Genomic DNA, 22,724 nt, shown 5'->3' on the forward strand with positions numbered 1-22,724 from the left:
AGTTGTGGAATGCCATGCTATACTGACCTTTCCTGCAGTCGTTGAGCTGTTTTATGGCTTTATGTGTCTCGTAATGATCATGGCCTCTTTCCTGTCCTACTTTCCCCTCTCCTCCATGAGGTTTTATCTCCAAGCAGGCTCACTGTCGACAGACAGTTTTAGCAAGGCACACGAACCAAAACTCTTCTCAAAGCACTGATCTGTAGCCTGTCGCCAGGTGTCACACTTTATCTGAGATTGATCTGGAGATAGGCTTGAAGCCAACTGCCCAGGGGTCAAGCACATGGCCTGCTCTCCAGTGCGAGAAAGCGCTGCTGAGGTTAACCAGCTCCCATGAGCCAGAACGGCAGGGAAGCAAGCTGGCAGATAGACACAGACAGCCATCCGAAGACCTGCGTAGGACACAGCTGCACAAGAAAGGGGTCTTTACTGCAGGGGCTGAGAGCATTTCACTTTTTAAAAAACATTATAAATGCAAAAACACGTAATCAACAAAACCATAACTCATTAGATCTTTGGACTTTGGATTTTGAATGACTGAGCATTTTTCCCTTTAGCTTTCAACTTTCATATCCCTTTCCCAAAGGGCAAAGGTTTGGTTACTGCCAAAGTCATTAAAAACATCAAATAAAAATGTCCTTGGTTAAGAGATTTACCCACATTCACTGCTATTTTGCTACATTCTCAGTAACAGAAAACTGACATTGTTTAGTAAACATATCTTTCTCAACATGAACTGCTGGAAAGTAGTGGATGTGTAATGAAAACCAGTCCTTACAACTCTCCTGATAGAGCACACAGTGTGCAAGGATGCTGACTAAATGCGGTCCTTATTTTTACCTTTTCTTACTCATTCATGAACCTGTCACTGAAAGATGCTGCCTTTTCTTAGGTGTTCACTTATATTTTGGAAATGCTCAGAGGTGCTATAGCACATGGTTTTAATAATGTTCACACCCTCAAGCTCCTCAATATAGTGTCCTCCATCACCACTTGCAGTTTTTGTTACAGATCACTGGCCAGTTAAAATGTTCGGGCTGGCTTTTTTGAAATGACATCACAGAGGCCATTTCCACCATCCGTCCGAAAGCCTGTTGGACCGCTACACTCTGTAATCTGTTCCACATGGTGCTATGACCTCACTCTGACTTAGCATGATAAAGAAAGAATCCATTCTGATCTAGAGCATTGCCAAGCCTTTATATTTTGTCCCATTAATATGCATTGTGGTGCTAGGCAGCTTGGACTAAGTTAAAGAGAAGCAGGAGTTTGTTCAAGGGCCGTGACCCTCTGCAAACAGGTTTATTCACCATGTTGTGTTAATGGGATGCAAGATATAGAACAACAGCTGAAACTCATGCTTTCACAGGCCTGTATTTCAAAGCCAGACTGGTTACTAAAAAGAACTGATTATTTCCTTAGCAGGACTACTTGGCCATTATAATTAGTTTTAATGGGGCTAGACCTGCAGTAAATGGCCTTAGCATACATTTGTCTCAAATAAAAGTGGGAAGGTGAAAGAAAATTCCAGAAATGAAAAAGTGGGAAAGCCTTATTTTACATTCACCCGGTGTGCCCCAACAACACACATCCAGTCTGCTGCTACAATGGCAGCTTTTGTGCTGTAAGTCAGGGGTTAAAGAATTCTGTCAGCCTCCATAGAGTTCCATTCTCAATACAAGTAAGTGCTCTCCAAGCATTTCATCCTTGTGTTCCTCTTTCAGGCTGAACAAGCAACCATCTTTTTGTATGCAACAGGCTAGCAAAGACACCCTTTTCTTCATCCTTTTCTTCAGCCAGACATATTGCTGTGGCTTTCTCAAGAATTAAAACTTAAGGGTCAAAAAATACTGTCTGTCTCTAGTTTAGGAGTAAAAAAAGCAATATAAATAGACAATGTGATAAGTTCCTCCCATAAAAAGTTTGTGACAGCAACACCAACGAATGCATTTACTACATAAATGTGGAAACAACAAAACACAATATTCTGTCATTGCCATAACAAAACTCTTTTCAGTATGCAGCCTTGTCAGTACAGCATAATTCACACCTGCAGTATTGTAGCAAGTCGCAGATCTTCTTTCTTCTGGCCAGAATGCTTGCTGTGAGAGACGGGTGGGCATTGTCAACACCTCCTGCTTGCCAACTGGCGTGATAATCCTTTCAGGCCATGGGCACATGACAGGGGTTTTAAATTGTTCATAGAGATGGAGGGTCCTGGCTTGGAGTCTAAGCTCTTTTTTTTGCTTTTGCTCTTTATAGACAATTTATGGCAGTGAAAATGAAATGCCTCTTTTACTTAGCAATGATTTATGCAGATGAAAGTGATGATAAATTCTACCAAATATATTAATTTTAACTAGAGAAATAAAAACAAAATATTTAATACAAAATTAAATTCAGATGTCCAACTGAAGAATTCAATCAGATTTTATTTTATCTAAATAAAGGACTGATGAATTTTACATTTTATACAATTAATGAAGGAATTGTAGCAAAAACATTTTTTGAGTTTGAAAAAGGATTCTAAGATGGAGTACCACATGCCATATGCAGCTGTGCTGAAGCCATAGGCAGCGCAGTTGCCTCTGTGGTGCCTTGTGGCCTTGTTTGCGTAGCCTGTGGTGGGTTTATGACCTCTGGACCGGAAAAGTTGCAGGGCCTGGTCCCTGTGCCTGCGCAGTGGAGGGGCAAGTTGAAAAGTGCACATATTTATGACTACCATCCCCCTCCTCCAAGATGGCTACATCAAAGAGCACATGCAGGGAGGCAAATTGGTGTTAAGTGGAGGACCTCCTGTTGATGCTTGGCCTCTCCATCATGATAAGAACACAGGCAAATCTGGAGGGGATTTTATGGAGGCCAACCACACAGGAACAGCAGGGTTTCAACCTGTGCCAGATCACTGCTTCATGCCGGATTGTGTTCACGCATACAGAACACACACACAGCTGCCTGGGCTCCAGAACACTGCTAGAACAGACTAGGACTATGCTCTACATATGTCCTGCTGCACCTGGTCCTTGCTTCCCAAAGCTTTTTCTTTTGTTCTGATCCACCCCTACCAAACATGAGATAAGTTCTACTCAGTACACTGGTGGAGATGAGAATGAATTACACAAGAGGCAGTGAATGGCTGTTGACATACAAAAGGGCATCAGGGGCAAAAACAAAGCTAAAGCATCACTGGATCATCTCTGGCATCTTTTTTTTAAATATTTTTTTGGAAACTACAATAATTAAACATTTTGTCCTGCACATGCCTGACAAATCCATTCACTTGTTTATATTCCTTACAAAAATCTAAAGCAATCTGTGTCACAGGAAATGGAATGTTATGACCCAGTCCTGATTTCTGAAACATTATGATTGGAATCATTTGTCTAAAAAAATATGGGCATCACTCATGGGTTCATTTGGAGAAGTAATAGCAGCAATCTGATGATAAAGCATAAAACAACACAGGAGGAGTGCTGGAAACGTGAACATGCTTTCACACCAGCAAGGCAATTACACGTTTTCTGGCCCTCCTGAGACTCACAGTGCAGTCTGGGTGGGTGATAGCTACTCATGCATCTTGATAACCCACCCAGAAGAATGGCTCCCAAAGAAAGGAGAACAGAAATAGGCCGTAAGTTAATTAAAAACAGAGCGCAGCTGTGAGTGGCTAATCAAACACAGCTCTGGAAGCAGCCTAGTCTTAACCTGGACCCTCATTCCTCTCACCTTTCTCTCCCTGGCCAAGACAGAGTTCACCCTGCGCATCAGGTCTCTCATTCTCTGTAATAAGAGACCTCAGCTCTAGATCAGAGAACAGAGGGCTGAACTGGGAGACGACCTCAGCTCTGTAATACTTCCAGTATTTAAAAAAGGAAGCCTTCTGAACATCCATTATGCAGAACTGCAAAACCAGAGAGAAAAAATAAAAACATTCAAATCAAATCAAACTTTATAACCATGTTGGGTAAACATGACTCCCAAGAGGGAACTGGTGATGCCCAATCCGTCAGAAGATTCTGAACAAAAGGGCCAGAGCCAAACTCTCCTAGGATATTTTTTCCTTATTCCCTGGTCATTTAGTCTTCTCCTAGCATATAGTGGGAACAGAATTCAAAATAACAACACAAAAAAAGCTTATTCTCCAACAAAAAACTTATATAAAGTTATTTTTTCTTCTTAGAATCCTCCATCGGTAATTTATTAGTTTTATATGCAACAATACATTTATTCTGAAGTAATAGTCACCCTCATTCCTCAGAAAGTTCCTGGTGCTATTGGATATTCATGATGCTACATAGTTATAATATTTTTACAATGTTTTATGTAGCCCTACAACTGCCATGATGTCAGTCAGAGCAGCTGAAAGACTCCTGCTCTCAGCTCCAGTTGGTCTTGATGGACAGCTACAGCCTGGACACTGGAACATCTGCAATGCACCCTTAAAATCTTACATTCTTTGAGATCAAGCAGAGATACTGCAAAATGTTAACAGATGCTGATTTATAAACCCTGTAAATAAAGCCTGAGTGTCAACTATTAGAAACAGAAGCCATGATAGACAGCAGGACAGCTCTGGAAATGATACTGCACCATGTCCTGAAGACAAGAACTTTACTTATACACTTTCACTGACACATGCTGAGCCCATCTACTGTGTCAACAAGGACTGGCAGAGGTATCAAGCCTGCTGATTCACCTGTGACTGACCTAAATCCACTCTAAATCAGTCACAGTTCTTAAAGACTATAATTTCAGCTTGTTACTGCTTGCGTTATCCTAGTGGTGGAGTAAGAGAAATTACTTATTAAATATTTACTTTGAAATTCTGTCAGTGCATGTCAGTGCATTTCATCAGACATCAGAAATGCAATGAAAATGTCATGAAGAAGACATTTTATTATTTACACACCCTTTTGCTTAACAAATAAAAATGAATGCTAATAAAGGAACATTGTTTCAAATTTGGTTTTATTTACAATTATCTATATTTTTGTGCAGATTTTTTTCTCATGAACAAATTCCAGATAATTGGTCTTAGAATTTAAGAACATAAATGTTATAAAAGCTTTAGCTAAAAAATATTGTGGTTTCAAACCATTTGACAATGATCTATGTCAAGCTGAAGTCATATGTGCTTTATTTCCTCTAATTCCTCCAACTAGGCTTAACTTTCTGATGGTTGATCTACAAAAAGGGAGAAAAAAAGTAAAAAGATAAAGGACATTTGCTCTGTTATCATACCAGAGCTCAATTACAGATTAATGCATATTAGGGCATTACATGAGTCAAGCAGGAAACAACTACTCAAACCTAAAAGGACACCAAGGCATTTTAAAAGACAGTTGCAAGTGATTGCAAAGTAAACAAAAGTGTGCATGGGTCATTTGAAGGGAGAACTACCTAAAGACATTTTTGTCATTTTCCCACTCTTTGTGATTCAGGGATGCATGAAGAAAACCACTTAGGGGTGGGCTACCATTTTGTGACACCTTGGCTGTGTGTCTGTGCCACACTTAACTTGGCCATGCCTGACCGCTTCTGCAGTCTTCCCTGCTCTTACACCTCTCAGAGAGCACAGTGAAATCTGTCTTCACCTTCAGTCCATACTTCAGCAGTCTCAGACTGCAAGCTTTGGGTTTTTCTTTTTTTAAGTTAATGGAATGTGGTAGAAACGGAAACTTGTTGTCTAATCTTCTGTCTAAGGCACATCTTTCATGGTGTTGTTTTAGGTTGCTGCAACAAACTAAACCTTTCTACATTGTCTGACCAGTTATACTGTTTATACATCTGAAAACAGTGTTTGTGTTTCTGGCCTGACCAAAGTTTATCTTTCTGTGTGAATCAGTATAAAATCAACACAGCCCATGAGGATCCCTTCTTCTCTCATGGGCCCATAATTGCTGAGAAGAGGAATGAATCAAAGACCACTGCTGAAGTTTGCAGCACAATACCAAAGTAATATTCTAGCATGGTAAAACTACTGCTGCAGTGTTTATTAAAGTGATTGGCATTTGTTCAACATAACTACTGCCATGATGAATAAACTATTTCAAATGCCTCACTAGTAAAGGCATCTAACACGTATTTCATACAGCTCCTGCCTAGTTTAATCCCTGCAAGCAAACACTGCAGTGCTTCATATGAAAGGAAAGGGCACTGTGGTGTCTTCCAGCTGATGCATCAGTTCATGACAGGAGCTGACTGATATCCACTCCAATGAGGCCTTTGGGGACTGGTACTGCTGACTGATTTGTGTGAGGGATCATTTACCATGTTTTACTCTTAAAAAAAGGACAACACAGAGGTTCTATACCCTGCTGACTGCTACTATCATCAGATCAGTCTATTCTTGGCACGCTGTCATCACACAGATGTAAACATTGTTTATGTCCACACTTCAGTCCTTTGATTTTAGCAATATGCATCAGTGACAATACAAATAACAGCTGATTATTATCAGTTCACAGGTCAGTCACCACCACCCAAAAACATAGTTGAATACAGATGTCCCTGCAGTATTAGAAAAATAATAATAAATGCAATGTTCTGATTATAATTCAGTAGTTAGTATATTACTTCACATACCCACTTCATAGTATACTTTCTACATTGTTTTGATTTGTGCTAAACTATAACACCACAGTTTGAAATCATCTACCAGCACACTCCAAAACCTTTGATGGCAGGTTTGCTTAGGAATCACCCAGTTTAAGTGAAAGCATTATGTGTATGAGAACATAATGATAATGGCTTTAAAGAAGTAAATCCACTGTATTGCTAAAAAAACCTTTTTGCTCTCATGCTGGTCTTTGTTAAAGATTAAAGTCCTAGGTACCATAACTAATGAAATACAGGGCACACCATTCACCATTCAAACCAGAAGTTGGTTTTACAGTCCATTTTCTAAGCACCCTGCTGCTTGTCTGCACACTGAATCCTGGTCCATTCGAACATTCCCATGGGTTACCGAAGTCAAGACCCAGTGCCAATGCATTGTCTTTTTTTCTCTTGTTCTTTCACTTCCCTGGCCATGAAAGGGCCTTCTTCTACCAGCAGTACAGGGCCCAGTGCTGGGCCATCTGTTCCCTAGCCCATCTGGTGGTCCTGGTAGGAAAAGCTTGTGTCACACCAGAGGAGGCAGAGGAAGAGGCACAAAGGCCCAGTTTTCACCACTTCAGTTCCACAATAAGCCAGAAGCAGCCATCCCTGCTGGGCCAGCTCCCTCAGTGCCGCCCTCTCCCCAGGGTGAGCCTCACATGCCAGAATTTATCTAAGCCTATGGGACTTCCATCTTGTAATGTTTGCAACCATCCAGATGCTACTGAACCAGAGAGCCAAGCCATGTATTGCACTGCTATAAACAACATTTTTCAGAGGCCTATAAGTTTTTTTCTTTATCTTGATCTTAAAACCACTACAAATATCCCACTGTATGTGGGCATGAAAAATGCTGCAGTTTTTTTTATCTGAATGGCAAAGACATTTGAGTGTGGTATGGTTGACATTCTCATCGAGGCCAAGGCTAGAAGTTTCTATGCTTTCTGACTATGCAAGCTTGTACCATATCTAAGATTTATTATTCAGACAATGAGTGTGGTAAGACAGTTGTGAATGATTAGGATAAACTGTAAATCTGTCTGCTTGTGGGAATTATAGTTCTGAAGAAGAAAAAAAGCATGTCAGTGTCTTTGAGGGACATCTAACACATGCATGGTTGGGATGAAGAGGAGGTCTACTCAAATGAGTCTTTCACACTCCTCCTGCTGGTGCTTTTTGAAACACTACCACATACCAGTCAGAAAGAAAAGATGGATTAACAGTTCAAATTTCACAATTTTAGATAAATACATCCTTACAACACAAGGGTATGAATTGAACCTTGTTTCAGAGACATTGGTTCATGGATAATTTATTTGTTGTGTGTTTTCCTGTAAAATCTCATTCTGAGCAATTGCTGGATGATAAACCTCTGACAGTTATATTATTTACAGGTCACAGTGCCTGATTTTATCAGTAAAGCTGCTACACTAACAGGATGTAGTCTTGTTTTTATTTATTTATTTATTTATTTTTTAATGTGATATGGTTCATTGAAAATGATGAAAATTATTATTGCCTTGGAACTGAGCAATGCCTGTCAACAGCACTTATTAGCCACAATGAGAGGACTACATCTTTCCTTTTGTTGTTTTATTCTTTTATGTTTTTTATTATTCACAAACAAGTAAAGACAAAACACTAACAACTGGGTCCAAGTTAGTGTGCCCAAATTACTAGAGGATCCCACAAACACTTGCATATGGAAATCCACCAATTTTCTGTGGAGAAAATTAATTAAGAATTTTAATAACATGAACAAGTCTTTACAGTTCAAGTGCAATGTCATTTTTATCTTAAATGTAATATTTAGTATTTAGTATTTAGTCAGAACAAATTAAACGTCATTAAGCAGCATGCCAACACAAAAGTCATAAACCCTCAATATGCTTTTTCTGAAAGGTTAAATGTAAACAGGCACAACACTTCCCTTAATTCAGAGTATAAGATTAGAGAAAATGCTTGAAATGTTTATCTGCAGTACTGCATGATGAAGTATATCCCATTTGGTCTGAGCGCAAGTGATTAGAAAATTATTTATTCTCATTTTAATAAATATTCATGTAATCCAAAAGTACAAATCCTACATCTTCTATGCATTAAGACATTGCAATTTTTGGGAGATCACTAAAGGTTTGGGGCAAACACCACATGTGAGATGTAACGTAGCACCTTTTCTGGGTGATGAAACTTCACTGAGTCAGACCTCAGCAAAGACACAATATCACTCAAATTTTGCTATCAACAATGACAATAAAGAGAACAAAAAGTCCCGCTGCACTTCCTAAGCACTGTGGAATCTTGGTCTGCCACTTAACTCATCGTCATCAATGTTGACCGCAGGGGTTTTGCAGAGAACACCAGTGACATTCCTGCCAGACTATACAGACTCTCCACATTGTGTTCTAATTTCTTACAGTATGGCCTGAGACTACTCCCTCTTCTCCCTCTAGTGCACATACGGCCCACATTACCTCATTAGAATACCATCTACTGAGGGAAGGTGAGAACCAAGATGTGCTGGCCCACATCAGCCAAACTGTGGTCAGGTTGTTGACTTCATATACTGTTCCCAATATGCTTGTTGCAAGACATGAACATTGTCGGTGATGGTGGGGAGAAGAAATGGTGTTTTTATTTGTCATCATAATCAAAGGACTCCTTGATCTGTGCCACTTACTCTGGCTTCTGGCAAGACGAGGTGACCGTTCCCCCATGCATATGATCATACAAAGAGGATCACCTGCACAAACATGGCCTCTTCTCAGCCTGTGAGATAAGTAAACACGAGTGGTGCCTATGCTCCTTTCCACTTTTAGGCCTCTCTTTTGCTGTTGGGTCTCCTGGTTTCTGGCTCAGTTGGCTTCATTCACCCAAGAATCGTCACCATCAAATTGCAGTTACCATAGAGCCACTGACAAAGAAAACTAAGACTTTTTTCTCCTTTGGACAAAGAGCAATAGTGGCTGCCATGCCCACAGTCCCGCGCACTACCTCAACAGCTCCATAAAGCCTGGCTGAGCAACAGAGAAGCATAAACAGATCACACTGACTGATCCGAATACAATAATCGGCAGCATGCAAGAAAGCACCCACTAAAATATTTAAGCGTGCATTCACATGCTTCAATATTTATTATTATTAATCACCTTTTTGGCCCTAAGCAGGAAAAGTAAATGCTATATTGCTGAGCCCTTGTATGTGGCATACATGTTGAGAGTTGTGCTCCTGGTGAACAGGCTTGTCTTTCAGCCCCGGGCCATCAGCAGCCCAGCCCCCTCGTCAGCTCCTAACTGCAGCCGGACCCTCATTTCCATCTCAGTCAGTGGGGCTGCAAATGAGTGCTAGGCAAAGCGTACAGGGCAAACAGAGCTGAGGCGTCCTGTGGAGAACCCATTAGAGGGGCAGGCCCCACATTCTCCTCCTGCCTCACTACAAAAATACAGCCCAGCATCCACTGAAGACTCATTTGCATTCAGCCTCCTAAAATATTTGGTCATCTGCCGATGGAAGGACCAAGACGTAAATATTATTATTTGATCCAGCACTGATTGTTTGTGTTGCTCTATTGGGGGCTGTTTAAGAAACATTAGTAAGTTGTTAGGAAAAGGCTGTGGTTCATACCCCCTAATTCATGCTTCCAGAGATTGCTTAGAAGTTTTTAATAAGAATTGTAATGGTGCACCATTTGACTTTTGCTCTTTTTCTAATGAAATGCATCTTTCTGCTACATCCAAAATATTTCAATTAAAATATTATTTAATCAAATTTTAATTAATATTATGTTGCTTATTTTATGTTTAAAGTGAATTAATCATAATGAATCCACATTCACTGAAACTGTAATGAATCCTCATTCGCTTTAAAACCCCATTCAAACAATGTGTTCAAGCAGGACAAAAAGATTTGCATGTATGAAGTTGGATTGCAGCAGCTACTTTATTTTTGAGTTTTTACATTAATCAGCCAGAGAGCCAAAACTTTCCTGAGGACTATACTATACACATTCAGCACACTGGATAGTGAAAAATACTCAAGTTATTTTAAATATTTCATTGTAAACAGGGAAGAAAAAGAGGCAAAGTCCTCTCATACTCATTACGGTTGAGTGTTTTAATTTTGAGGCGACTGGACTCCTGCGCTGTGGTCTAGAGCTGGAGCAGGTCTACGAGGAACTCCATCACTCTCCATGCTCCTGGTGGGTTTGTAGTTAGCTAGCCAGGGCAAAACCCCATCAAGCCCTGCTGCCAGTGTTGCTGATAACACCTTATTCCCCCACTCCCTTTGGCTCCGGGTTTATTTCTCTCAGGAGTGTTGCCCAGCAAGGCCCATCATGCAAGATTTACATGAACAGGGGGTGATCTGAGACCAGCTTCACACTTCATTGTAAATGGCATTTCCCTCATTACAGGCAGATGATAACCAGAACAGTTAATGAGCTTTAATCCAGAGTTGGCAAAGAGTATTACATTACCATGACTCTTGGCAACACTTTCTCCTAAAGTAATTTAAAATGCATTGGTGATATAAATTACTTATGAAAAGCAATTCCTGGCATTTCCCTCCTTTGGAAGACATTTTAAAGCATAAAAAGCAGAATTGTTTGATTGGCTGGTCTAGTCTAGGATCTATTTTAAATGGCTTGTAATTTTACAAAATGTTAAGTCTTACAATCTCTATAGAAATTAGAACAGCATATATGGATCACAAAGCAAATCTCTACTATTAAATTACCCTGAGCTGCTCTATGTCACACAATAGACCAAATGAACATTTTTAAAGAAAGAGGAAGGTTATCATGGTATGTTTGCCTTTCACTGAGACTTTTTAATATGTGTATTGCTATTGAAAGTTTTGCTTGGATAACAAATCAGAGGGTTATTTCTAAACCAACTACAAACATACACCAGTTACCTTTAGAGAGTAAAATCTGAAAAAAACTTGGCTTTTCATCATTTGCTTCAGACTAGTCACACTGGCCAGTTATCAACCTAGATCTTCTGCTAAACGTTTTAGTTTCATATTAGAGTGCACAGATGTTGGACTGGGCTAGATAAGCCCTGCTCTGTTTGTTAGACATGGCTGGGGTTGTTTTACAGAGCACATGAGAACCACACTTGCAAAACTAACATTGTCTGGGTCAGTATATGGCTAGTCTGCTTAACCAGCAGTGATCATTGGAAGCTACAGAACCAATGTGTAGACAGGAGAATGTCTGCTCTGTGCAACATCAGGACCAAATCAGCACACATGGGTCTCATCGCTCGATCTTTTGCACAGTTCCAATAACTGGAAACCAGTGAATTCCTGTTGGTGATTTTCCCCCTCACTCTCACCTCTGCACTCCCCTTCCTGCTCCGGCTTGGTCTCGTTAGCCAGGGCCAACTGGGAATGTGCCTGCAGAATCTCAGGCTGGGTGTGAACTCTCCCACTGGTGCCACCTTATAAAACGACATCAGCATTCAGCGCCAGGCTTTTGAAGGGAAGAAAACTGAGAACTCAAAGACTTTGGAGGCTATTAAGTCAGTATAAACCTTCAGAAAATGAAAACAAGCCAAAACAGATGTATACAAACAGCTTTTCTTTTCTCTTAAATGGTCAATCAGAATAAAATCATTTCTAACAGTGATACTGAAGTGCAAACAGATCACATTTTAGTTAGACTGCCAATGCTTTTGGCATTTTACAATTTGTCACAGTTTTACTGTAAAAGCAGTTCTGTCTGTAGCTCTAATAGCCATTAAATCCAAGTAAACCTCTGTAGTAACTTAGCAGGAAAGGACAAGTGACCCTGGGCCAGTGGGCAGAGTGCTGATCTGTGGGGAGAGCTGCCTAGCATTGCTCCTGCAGATGCAGATTCACTTTCCTCTTCTCCACAGCTTTAGTCTAGGAGAGAAGCTTGGCAAACCACACTCATCCTCCTGGAAACTGATCCCACATCTGCGTCCTGTTATACATCCTAATCCCCCTCCTCTTCCCTTCCCTCTCATCACCACTCTGCTTAAATTAAACTGGCAGTCCTAATGGAAAGTTCTGGCCCAATCTAACATTTAATGGTTTTTAAAAGTAACCTGCGGCTCTTCTTTCACGCTTGTGTTGAAGCACCTTTGTCTGATAACTCATTTGTTCAGATGTAGACTACGGTAAAAGACATGAATTATGTCTCTTGCTTATATTGTGTAGTAATGTGTCTATGAATTTCACACAGATAATGCAAATGACACTAGTAACTGTTCATTAATGAAAAATGAGCACAGAAAGAAAATGGTTCTGATTAAAAGATAAGAATGATGTGTTAAAATAGATAGGTTAAAATATAAGGTCTGAGGCGATATCTACAGATGAAAAGTGATTATCCGAATCAAAGGAATCCACACGGATTTTGATAAAATAATATTTTGACTTAATCCTAAACATGTTAAACAGAGATTGCTTGTAATGCCAGCAAGCAAACAAATCATCCAAGGAACACCCACTTTCTTCCTCAGAAAAGGGGGGCAGGTACCGCTGTGGCTAGTTTAACAAAAGGACGCCGTTACTGCTCTGTGACAGTACATTCTGGATTTTAAGTCGTGAGGATCTCTTGACATATGCAACATGGATCTGAAAGTGATCGTAGTAGCAGCGCTGATAACGGTGACAATGTATGGGTTCGTTTCACAGGGTGAGTTACTTTGCAACCACTTATATATAGAAAGGTTATGGGCGCGCATTGCGCGCATGTTATCAACATACTTTGAAAAAAGAAATTGTAACTTTATAACGCTGTTTACACATAAATTTTCTTTAACCGGAAAAAAACGTTCAGCAATTAGGTTACATAATTATTTTATTTATTTAGATCTAGTTTTATGAACCTGTGTTTGATCTGTGTGTATTTGGTTACTTTTGACCCGAATAGTACTTTTACTTTTAATCAAATTGAATATTTTCGTTTCTGTTACATCGAATTAATTTGATGATTTTGCAACATTTGTAACATGTTGAGACATCAGCCTCATATGTACTATGCGGTCGACAGAGCAGAACCCGCTTTCGGAACCCTGATTAACATGTGTATTTGTCATCCTCTTTGTTTTCATTTAATTACCCACAAATTAGGGGATAAAAAACAACAGCAGAGATAGCGCCAGTCTGTAGTTCAATCGAACAAAAACGTGGGGTCTCTATCGCTTGCCTTTTAGCATAACAATAGAGAGAGAGAGAGAGAGCGAGAGAGAGAGAGAAAGCGATGGCGTTTACAATTTTTAAGTCATCTAATAAGGTGCTCGACTGAATCGCAGGTACTTCTCACCTCTGGACTCAGTTAGTGGGCTATGTCCGTTTTGGTCTTTGCCAGCCTACGTGTTAAAGCAATGGTCACGTAGGATGAAACTGCTTGTCTGAAACTCTGTGCGTATAACTGTTCTGGACAAATAAAACATTTGTATAGCAGCCCACATTCGATTTACCTAACAAGAATGTAGTAGCTACTGGCAGACAGAAAAAAACTACGTACTCCCTGATAATAAATGTTACAAAGTGGGGAATTAATTATTTCTAGTATTTGAGCTAAAACTGTCACCAACTTTCAAAACAAATCCCAGTAGAAGGGTTTTATTACAAAATAATAATGATAATAATAATATATTATATTATTATTGTTGTTATTGTTAAATATATTAGAGTTTTCTTTTATTTATTTATTAAGTGCCTAAATCAGATTTACCTGTTACTTTAAAAATGTGAACTTTTTCGTTTCCGATACATTGCGCAATCTACATTTGGACGCATTTTTATATCTGTGCATGCTGAATGGGCCTATGTGGATTCGGTATTGACTCCCATGAAGTGAAATTACGTGTACAAAACGTGATTATATATAATTGCGTAGTGATATATATATATATATATATTCTTTGCCAGCGATCATAAAAAATATGCTATGACTGTGATTGCACAGTCATAGCATATTTTTTATGATCGCTGGCAAAGAAGAATGAAGAATTGTAAATGTATCATTTAAGAAACATGTGCAAAAGAATTCATAATTTTTTTTCTCCACCCCTTTTCAGCCAAGCCCATCAGTCTGGTTGAGAGGTGCTGGTGCCGCTCTACTGTGAACACAGTGCCACAGAGGAACATCCGTGAGCTTAAGTTTGTCCACACACCCAACTGTCACTTCCAAGTCATGTGAGTGTCTTCTGCAGTGTCTTTCTCACACGCTCATCCATCCTGGCCCAGCACAGTTTCATGGGGGGTGTCTCATCGAACTCTTTTACCAGTCATTGCACACCATCAATCTCCCACTGTTGAAGAAGCATTGATTTGAGCCAGAATAGGCCTATCCTGTCTGGCATTATGCTGTGGGACAAGCTCTCACAATCAGACGCATGTAGAGGAAATGCTGGGGGTGGTGGTGGGATTCTAGCCTTGAATGCAGTCTTGTTCTGTTCAGGAAGACATAAGGATCCAAAAGAGATCGTCTTGAAGTGATTTTTCACCAGTCATGCCTGATGAACCTTTTTACACAGCATAGCCCTTCCATACTGTTGACAGAACTCATACATCTCTCCTGTTTTCACCTGAGCTGAGTTTAGTGCTTAAAACAGAGTGATTATTTATAATTTCTTTATCCTTGTGAAATAAAATTCAATACATGTAACATTGTAACCCAAAACACTAATAGTAGAGAACTACATTTCAACAGTACACAATTTCAAATGTTGTGTGAGAGGTGATTTAGGGGGGAAAAGAACACTCTCACACAGACTCTCACACAGACAAACACACTCAACTGACACAGGAATTATCATGAAATCTCCTGAGAGCAGATCAGAGGTAGTCCCACAAACTAAGAGACCCTTGATATCCTGAAACTATGCTGATGAGTGAAGCTGGTAATACTATATGCCAAGGTTTTCTGTTGGCCTTTGCTTGCTGTGGAGTAATTACTACCTGCTGCCCACAGTCCTGACTCACTGAACACATTTGTTGACAAAACCTAGATTGACAAGCAAATAGCAGGCACTGATACACCACTAAGAAAGTAGAGGATATCAAAGATGACTATAGATTTTGTGAATGAGGAGCAGCATAGTGATGATGGCTAAGTGCTGTAGCTAGGACCAAGTGTTTCTTTGTTAATTAGCTTGCAGTTAATGAGTTAGTGAGTTTTAAGATTTTGATGGAGGACAATCTTGTTGCCTGAAAAGTGTTTACTTCACAAATTGGTGAGAGGTGCCTTGGATTACAACTGCTAACTTGCCACTCATGCCTTTGGCATGAGTGTGTGACCTCCAAGACTCACTTGGACTTTAGATGTAGATTTAAAGCATTGGGTTAAGTAAGATGTCAGCATATCTCCCTAACCTTGTGTAATGAGATTTTTAGTCATAGATAAGTGGTCCCCAATCTTAAACCAATATGTGTTAAGAAACTAGATGTCAGTGATTACCTTAATAGGGATTAAGGCTTAATTCTTTTATGGTTACTATATTGGCACTAAACTAGAAAAAAACAACAACAACAAGCTTACATAATAAGTGCAATTGTACTTTGTTGTTTTGCTACTTTATGTAGACACACAATTTAATAGTTAAAACAATTTAAATAATTGTTTAAACAATTGTTTGTTTGTATCCTGAACATATCTAGTTAACCAAGAAATGCACATGAATCGGACAAAAAAAAATGTAATTCACAGTACTTCCTAAAGGAGGGTATAGGAGGGTCACAATCTGTCAAGTGAATTTGGAAAGGGAACAAAGGGGACACAAAATAACAGCAGCAGAATATCACTTACTCTGAGAGAGCAACAAGCGGAAAGGAACTGCCTCAGTGAGCTTTTCACCAAGCTCCTTCATGCTCCCTTTCCTGCGTGTCATTGTGTGGTTAATGCTGACTATCACATATCTATTGTTGCCTCATTCCAAATTCCTTCACAACAGGCAGCTAGATGCTTTAAAAGGCACATAATCAAGTAGCCTGTGCAGTGACATGGATGAGTGGTATGGGTGAACAACTATTAACAAGACATTAAACCGTTTTCCTGTCTGTTTTCTTCACAGTGCCAAGCTGAAGAACAATAAAGAAGTGTGCATTAATCCTGAAACAAAATGGCTGCAGCAGTACCTAAAGAATGCCCTTGAAAAGTAAGGAGAAAAAACTTTTTAGACATGTAAAAGCAGAAGATGGGTAACTGAGAAACATGAAATGAAATACATCCCAGCTGTCATGTGTCCCTCAGCATATAGCGAATCATATCTAAGGATCTAGTTATATGGATCTAGAATACTAAAACATCAAATGTTCCTAAATATGACTCATGCACATTATTCATGTTAAAAAAGCTAACTGAAGAGACACTGGTATTTCCTGATTCCCTGTTTCTCCCATATGTCCTAATGCACAGGCAAGCCCTTGCCAATGTGCTTTATAGTCCTAAACCCTGACTTTATTTTTCCAAAGAAGCTGTGAAACATGTATATTGTTGGTTGCTGAACATGATTTTAATTCTTACCAGCCCTTGTACCTTCCTAATGCAAAGCATGTTCTCCCATTGTGGTCTTGGCCTAAAACGTTCTTCACTGATGCTGATTATAAATCAAAAATCAGTGCTGTGGTCACTTTGGATAATGCAGCTAACATGAAATTCACCCATTTTATGCTATGTCTTAGACTATGCTTATTTTCAGTCTTCCTTGAAGTTATGCCATTTCTATTGCCTTTATTGGGCACATGAGTAGGACTTATCTGAGTGGTTGAGCAGAGAGACCCTAATGTCTAATTAGATTGCGTGCTGTACACATAAGTGCTGTATAAAACACAGAGAGGTGCGAACAGTCAAGTCGGCACAACAAAACAGTCATGGCTTGAGGTAGACAATGGCTCTACAGGACAGAAGGCCTGTGAACAGCTGCAAAGCATGCATGAGTCCACAAAGGGGGAGTTGGACATCTGATGAACAAGACTGTGGTTATCTGGTATACATTTATGTGAGCTATCACACATTCAACTCTGACCACTGCAGATTTATCTGGTTGACTTGTTAAATGGACTAGATTCTCTGCTCATGTGACCACTGGACTGTACTTCCTCAGTGCAGTGTGTTTTATGTCTATTTGGGGAAACACAAAGCTCTTGTATAATGAGCTACCTATGCAGTTAAAAGCACAAACTGCCTATAAAACACACTGACATTCCTGTTGCATACTATGGCCTGGAGCGGACATTTGGCTCCATGTTCTAAATGTTTTCCCAGAGAGAGTTTGGCAGAGTGTTAAATGGTCCTGCTTCCTCTCAACTGTCACTTTGGGCTAAAGAATCAGAACTCATTCAGAAACAACTCACAGTCATTAATTTTACTGTGGTGCTCACTATCGTAAGAATCTGTTTGGCTCAAGTACTTTGGGAGGAAACGCTAGAAAACATCCAAAATGTCCATATGTAACAACTCAGCTTTAATCTGCTTTACTTTTTTTGCAGCATACTGTTGATTTTAGGACTTCACTTCAGTTTCACCCTAAATGTATTTTTCTCTGTTTGCCCTCCCAGAATGAAGAAGGCCAAACAGGCCAACTAAGGAGCTAGCTGGATGTCATGCCAGTTTGTCAGCTTATCACCACAGATATGTACCACATACTCTTCTGGCATGCTTGCTGACCCAGCACTTACCCTGGCAAATGCGTTTCCCTCTCAGTGACTCAGAGAATGGCACACCAAATCATCATCACAAACTCTGTTACTGCTATAGGCTCCTCCTATGTTAGTGTAATGTGCAATTATATATGTGTGTGTTTTTATACATATGATATGTATATACAATGTTTTATATCAACTTTATACAGTAAAGAGCTATTTTTGGAGTTGTGTTTGCTCCTTGCCTGTGTGTTGTAGTGAGTTAGGCAGCACTGGATGAACTGGTGATGATTTTGGAGCAAACATCCAAAGCTCTGCAGACACTCATGATTTTCACAATACATCAAATGATTACATCATATAAGAAAAATCTGTGAATGATGTGGTGCAGAGCAGCATATGGCATCATGTCCATTAATAAGCACAAATAGGAAAGGGACCTGACTTTCACCTGCGCTTTATCATCATTTTTAAATAATCCATATCTTAAATTTTTGTAACACTGCGTATTGCATGAGAAAGTCATATTATATATGTATGTATGAAAAGTGAAAAGTTGCTTGTGTTTTTGTCCTCTGACCAATAGAGTGTTATTTTTATGCAAACATAAAGCAAGAGACCTTTGACTTTACATGAACCTAACTACTCTGAATTATTTCAGGGAACATAATTGGATTTACTGGAAGTAGTCTGAATAGAAGGGAAGGTTCTTTTGTTTGCATAATTCTATAATTAAAGAAACATCTGGAATCACAAACCCTATTAACAATGCAGTTAGTGTGTGCACAATATTCTGCTACGGAGTACATGGAAGCATTGAACAAAACTTTACCATTTTATAGACCAAACATAATTAATTTATGAAAAATCATTTTAAATAGTAACCACATGAAATCACAGACTCATCATAACCAGTAAAAAACCCAGTGCGACTTAAAATAAGTTTACATTTAATCAGATTTTAATACTGGTATGTAATTATATGTTTGAATGGAAAAACAAAACTTATTAGATGTAGGCCAACTATTGGCATTAGTTTAACAAAGAGGTAGAGGTTTAAAAATTACTGGATTAAAATATTTACTACCCATCACTAAGAGTTTAAAAATGCACCTTATTTCCTTCAGTTGTAGACAGAACTAATCTGCCATCCACAAATTAGTGACTAGTCCATGTTCACTTTTCTATAGCTGGAATTAGTACTTAGAATGAGTAAATCCAATTAATATGAACAAATTTTCTAACTATGAGCAGCTACTTTCATGCAATGCATCATTGTGAAAATAAAATCTGTGATATTTTCTGTGAGCAGTCAATGATAAAAAAGAGGCTGTTAAAACTTGACCTCTTTTACATCAACATTCAAAAAGAAAAATAAAATATTTTGTTTTTCTCTTGTTTATAACTATTCTGGCCACAAAGAACACAAACATTCCATTACCTCCAGAACAAACATACATTCCAGACTGCCAGTGGTAAATATCGCTCAAAGAAAACTATAGAATTTATTATAGAATATAAGATATCTTTATCTTATATAGAATTTATCTGATAGTCCACTGCCAGTTTTAACTTATCAGCAACTTTAATGTGGTACCGTTATTACAGGTAGGCATCTTTTATCAAGGCAGCTGACACACACATGCATAATGCCCATTTAGGATTAGAGAGGAAGGGGCTGCATGGGGCTGTTCAGGAGATTAGGCCCCCAGTAATGTTACATTTTATATAGCTGTGGAAAAAAAAATGAATCTAACTAATCCTATCACAGAGGTAAGGAAATTCTAAATGACATCTTTTAACTTTCAGCTGGTTCACCTCTGAGAATTTTACGTCAAAGAGTGTCTGTATATTTTTACATGGAAGAACATCCAGTTTGCTATTAGATTAACTCTAGGTGGCATTAACAAACTATTTCTGAAGTCATTATGTCTAAAACGTCTGGAGCAGGACTGATTGGTTTTTATATTGCTGTAATTGCTCAACTTAGAATACATTTTTTTTGTATTTGAAATGCTTTTTCCTACCTAAACTGCATTGATATTTGTCCAGGCTATTTAAACTGAGGATGACATTAGGGTAACATTAGATTTTTGAGAGCCTTTGAAGATTTTAAATGTTAGAGATGGCAATGTAATGATAGAGCAGAAATTCCTACAATTCTCTCCATTTGAAAAACACTCTGGAAAACCTTATAGTGCTCAGCCTCTGCAGTGGATGGGCAAAAAATGGCATTGACCTCTTCTTTTCTGTAAGTGCCGAACAGAGATATTTTTTGGAACCAGAAAATGGTCCCAAATACACAGTATAAGTCAATACTGAAGGACCACATGACAGCTTTTGTTTGTCACTTAGATCTATCACACAACATAGCTCTATCTAGTGGGCTGGAAATTGTACCTGCACATAGTTTTCCTGTTGGCTGGCAACACGTGTCCATCATTTCTTAGGACTATGATTGGACTATGACTTTAACTTTGTTCCATCCATTCAGCCATTGAAGTATATTTTTTTCCCTTCATAACTCCCAAAATATTGTGAATACTGTCGTTATAGATGGCAGCTTATTTCACTCTATGTATTTACAAGTTTGCAAGTATGTTTAATTTCATTTAGAAATTTATTTTGAAATAAACTATCAGGAATTAATTAATTCAGTCTATGGCATTAATTTAATATCTGACAATAGACAACAGCATTGATAGGCAATGCAAAATCAACTTGCATTATTTCTTTTGGGTGGAGATAAAGGTTTAATATATTAATTTACCAAGAAACACCACGTTAATTACGTCTATGTAAGTTCATTTTGTAAGACATCAAGTTAATAAAACGCTTTAAACAACATTTAATAGTCACTGGACTATTAAACAAGGTGTTTCAGTGTTCATCCAAACACCATTATCAGTTTTAAAATGTTGACAGGAAGTAACTATAGCAAAAATACACAAAGAAATTATATGCGCAGCACATAACATGAGTTGTTAAAGTCACATGACTACTTAAAAAATGTGTTTGCTTGTCAGTTGTTTACAACCATTGATGGTGTTTGGATGAACACTGGAATGTCTTGTTTGATTTTTAATAGTCCAATGATTTTATTAAACATTGTTTAAGAAAAGTTATTTGCTTAAACATATGTGATCATAGAATTACTTAAATCCCAGCAGACAGATCATATGCACAATAAGAAATGGTGAAAGATTAAGCTTCTAGTTATAGGTGGGATCTGTCAATTTGGGATCTGTCATTGAGTCTGACTTGGTGAAATTAGTTTCTCTTTGTATAGTGAAAGGATGCCACTATTACTTTCTTCAATAAGACAGTGTTGTAGCTATTGAAGAGACACTTTCAGACTAATAATCAGAACCCCCCCGTTTCATCCTAACAACTGTGGAAAAGAAATATCCCCACTCCATAGACCAGGCTATGCTTCCATAATGCTATTTTTATCAATCTTAGATGAAACTGCACATTGCATATCAGGCTAACAGTAGGTCTATGTGAAATGTGCTGTTGGAAGATTGCATGATATCAGGTGACCAAAAAAAGGAAGGGAAAAACAGTATGTTTATGTACTCAGTCATTTAATCACCATAGCTCACGGACATGGGCCATGATCCAACCATACATCAACCTCATTTTAACCCCATGTCAATTCATCAGCACCTTATATTTTGTCACTTTGGAAACACATTGAGTTCCAACAGACTCTCTTGTAATAATCCCATTAAAGCCAACTATTTATGTCTCTGGTATAATGTTTAATGTGCATTGAAGCGTCACTGAAATTTCAAAAGCTGTGATATAAACCGCTTTAATTTACTGCTCCATTTTTGATTCATGAAGGACTTGAAATGTTGCCTCCACCCTGCTATGAAAGATATTTAAGGATGGTCTTAAGAGAGGAAGCCAAGTCTTAAACAAAATATCATGTGTCAACATGGTAATTTATAGTCTTTTTCATCCCTATTACTGCTAAAGTTCAAATGTGGTATGAGTAGGAAAGAAGATTCAAAAAGGGCAACCCATCCTCCTTCGGAGAGCACCAGATGAATGGTTCAGTGTATTTAATTTTTTTTTTTTTACTACAATCATAAAGCACTTTACATGAAGAACCAATGTTTCAGGTACATTTGACAAGTTTACCATTGGCTGGATATTTTTGGTTGTTTCACTTTCAATGACTACCAATTATCAACATATACGTTATACGTTTTAACAAATTGTTACTAACCCCATAATGACAATTAAATGCATGTTCTTTATGCTCCTTTGTTTTTATACTCTTTTTTTTCAGAGCCGATACAGTGGGTGAGGAAAACTGACAAGCATGTGTCTGCACATATACTTAAATCTGCATAGGATGAGGTGATTTTGTGTTTTTACTCCACATGAAGTAGGCCTACTAAGAATCTGACAGGTGTTGATTACTATGTTAGACCTAATTAGGAATTGTTCTTAGAATATGTATCAATTCTTTAATATGTGTGTTGTGTTGGTACAGG

General features: G+C 38.6%; 1 protein-coding gene across 1 annotated transcript; it reads left to right on the forward strand.

Moving 5' to 3' along the window:
• The first annotated feature begins 13,101 nt into the window (after positions 1 to 13,101).
• Positions 13,102 to 18,443, forward strand: cxcl12a (chemokine (C-X-C motif) ligand 12a (stromal cell-derived factor 1)). Its single transcript, XM_027019732.3, has 4 exons — positions 13,102 to 13,261; positions 14,652 to 14,769; positions 16,647 to 16,730; positions 18,133 to 18,443. The coding sequence occupies exons 1-4, from the start codon at positions 13,195 to 13,197 to the stop codon at positions 18,158 to 18,160; spliced, it is 297 nt and encodes a 98-aa protein (XP_026875533.1). The 5' UTR covers positions 13,102 to 13,194; the 3' UTR covers positions 18,161 to 18,443.
• Positions 18,444 to 22,724: the final 4,281 nt, after the last annotated feature.

Source organism: Electrophorus electricus, chromosome 12, assembly GCF_041902795.1.
Source record: "Electrophorus electricus isolate QZ-2024a chromosome 12, ASM4190279v1, whole genome shotgun sequence".
NCBI classification, from domain to species: domain Eukaryota; kingdom Metazoa; phylum Chordata; class Actinopteri; order Gymnotiformes; family Gymnotidae; genus Electrophorus; species Electrophorus electricus.

What these genes read in the sequence shown, in the direction of transcription:
- cxcl12a (XM_027019732.3), top strand. Translation starts at nt 13,195, where the DNA reads ATGGATCTGAAAGTGATCGTAGTAGCAGCGCTGATAACGGTGACAATG. An exon ending in GTATGGGTTCGTTTCACAGG is followed by an intron (nt 13,262 to 14,651) that starts GTGAGTTACTTT and finishes ACCCCTTTTCAG; the next exon opens with CCAAGCCCATCAGTCTGGTT. An exon ending in AACTGTCACTTCCAAGTCAT is followed by an intron (nt 14,770 to 16,646) that starts GTGAGTGTCTTC and finishes TTTTCTTCACAG; the next exon opens with TGCCAAGCTGAAGAACAATA.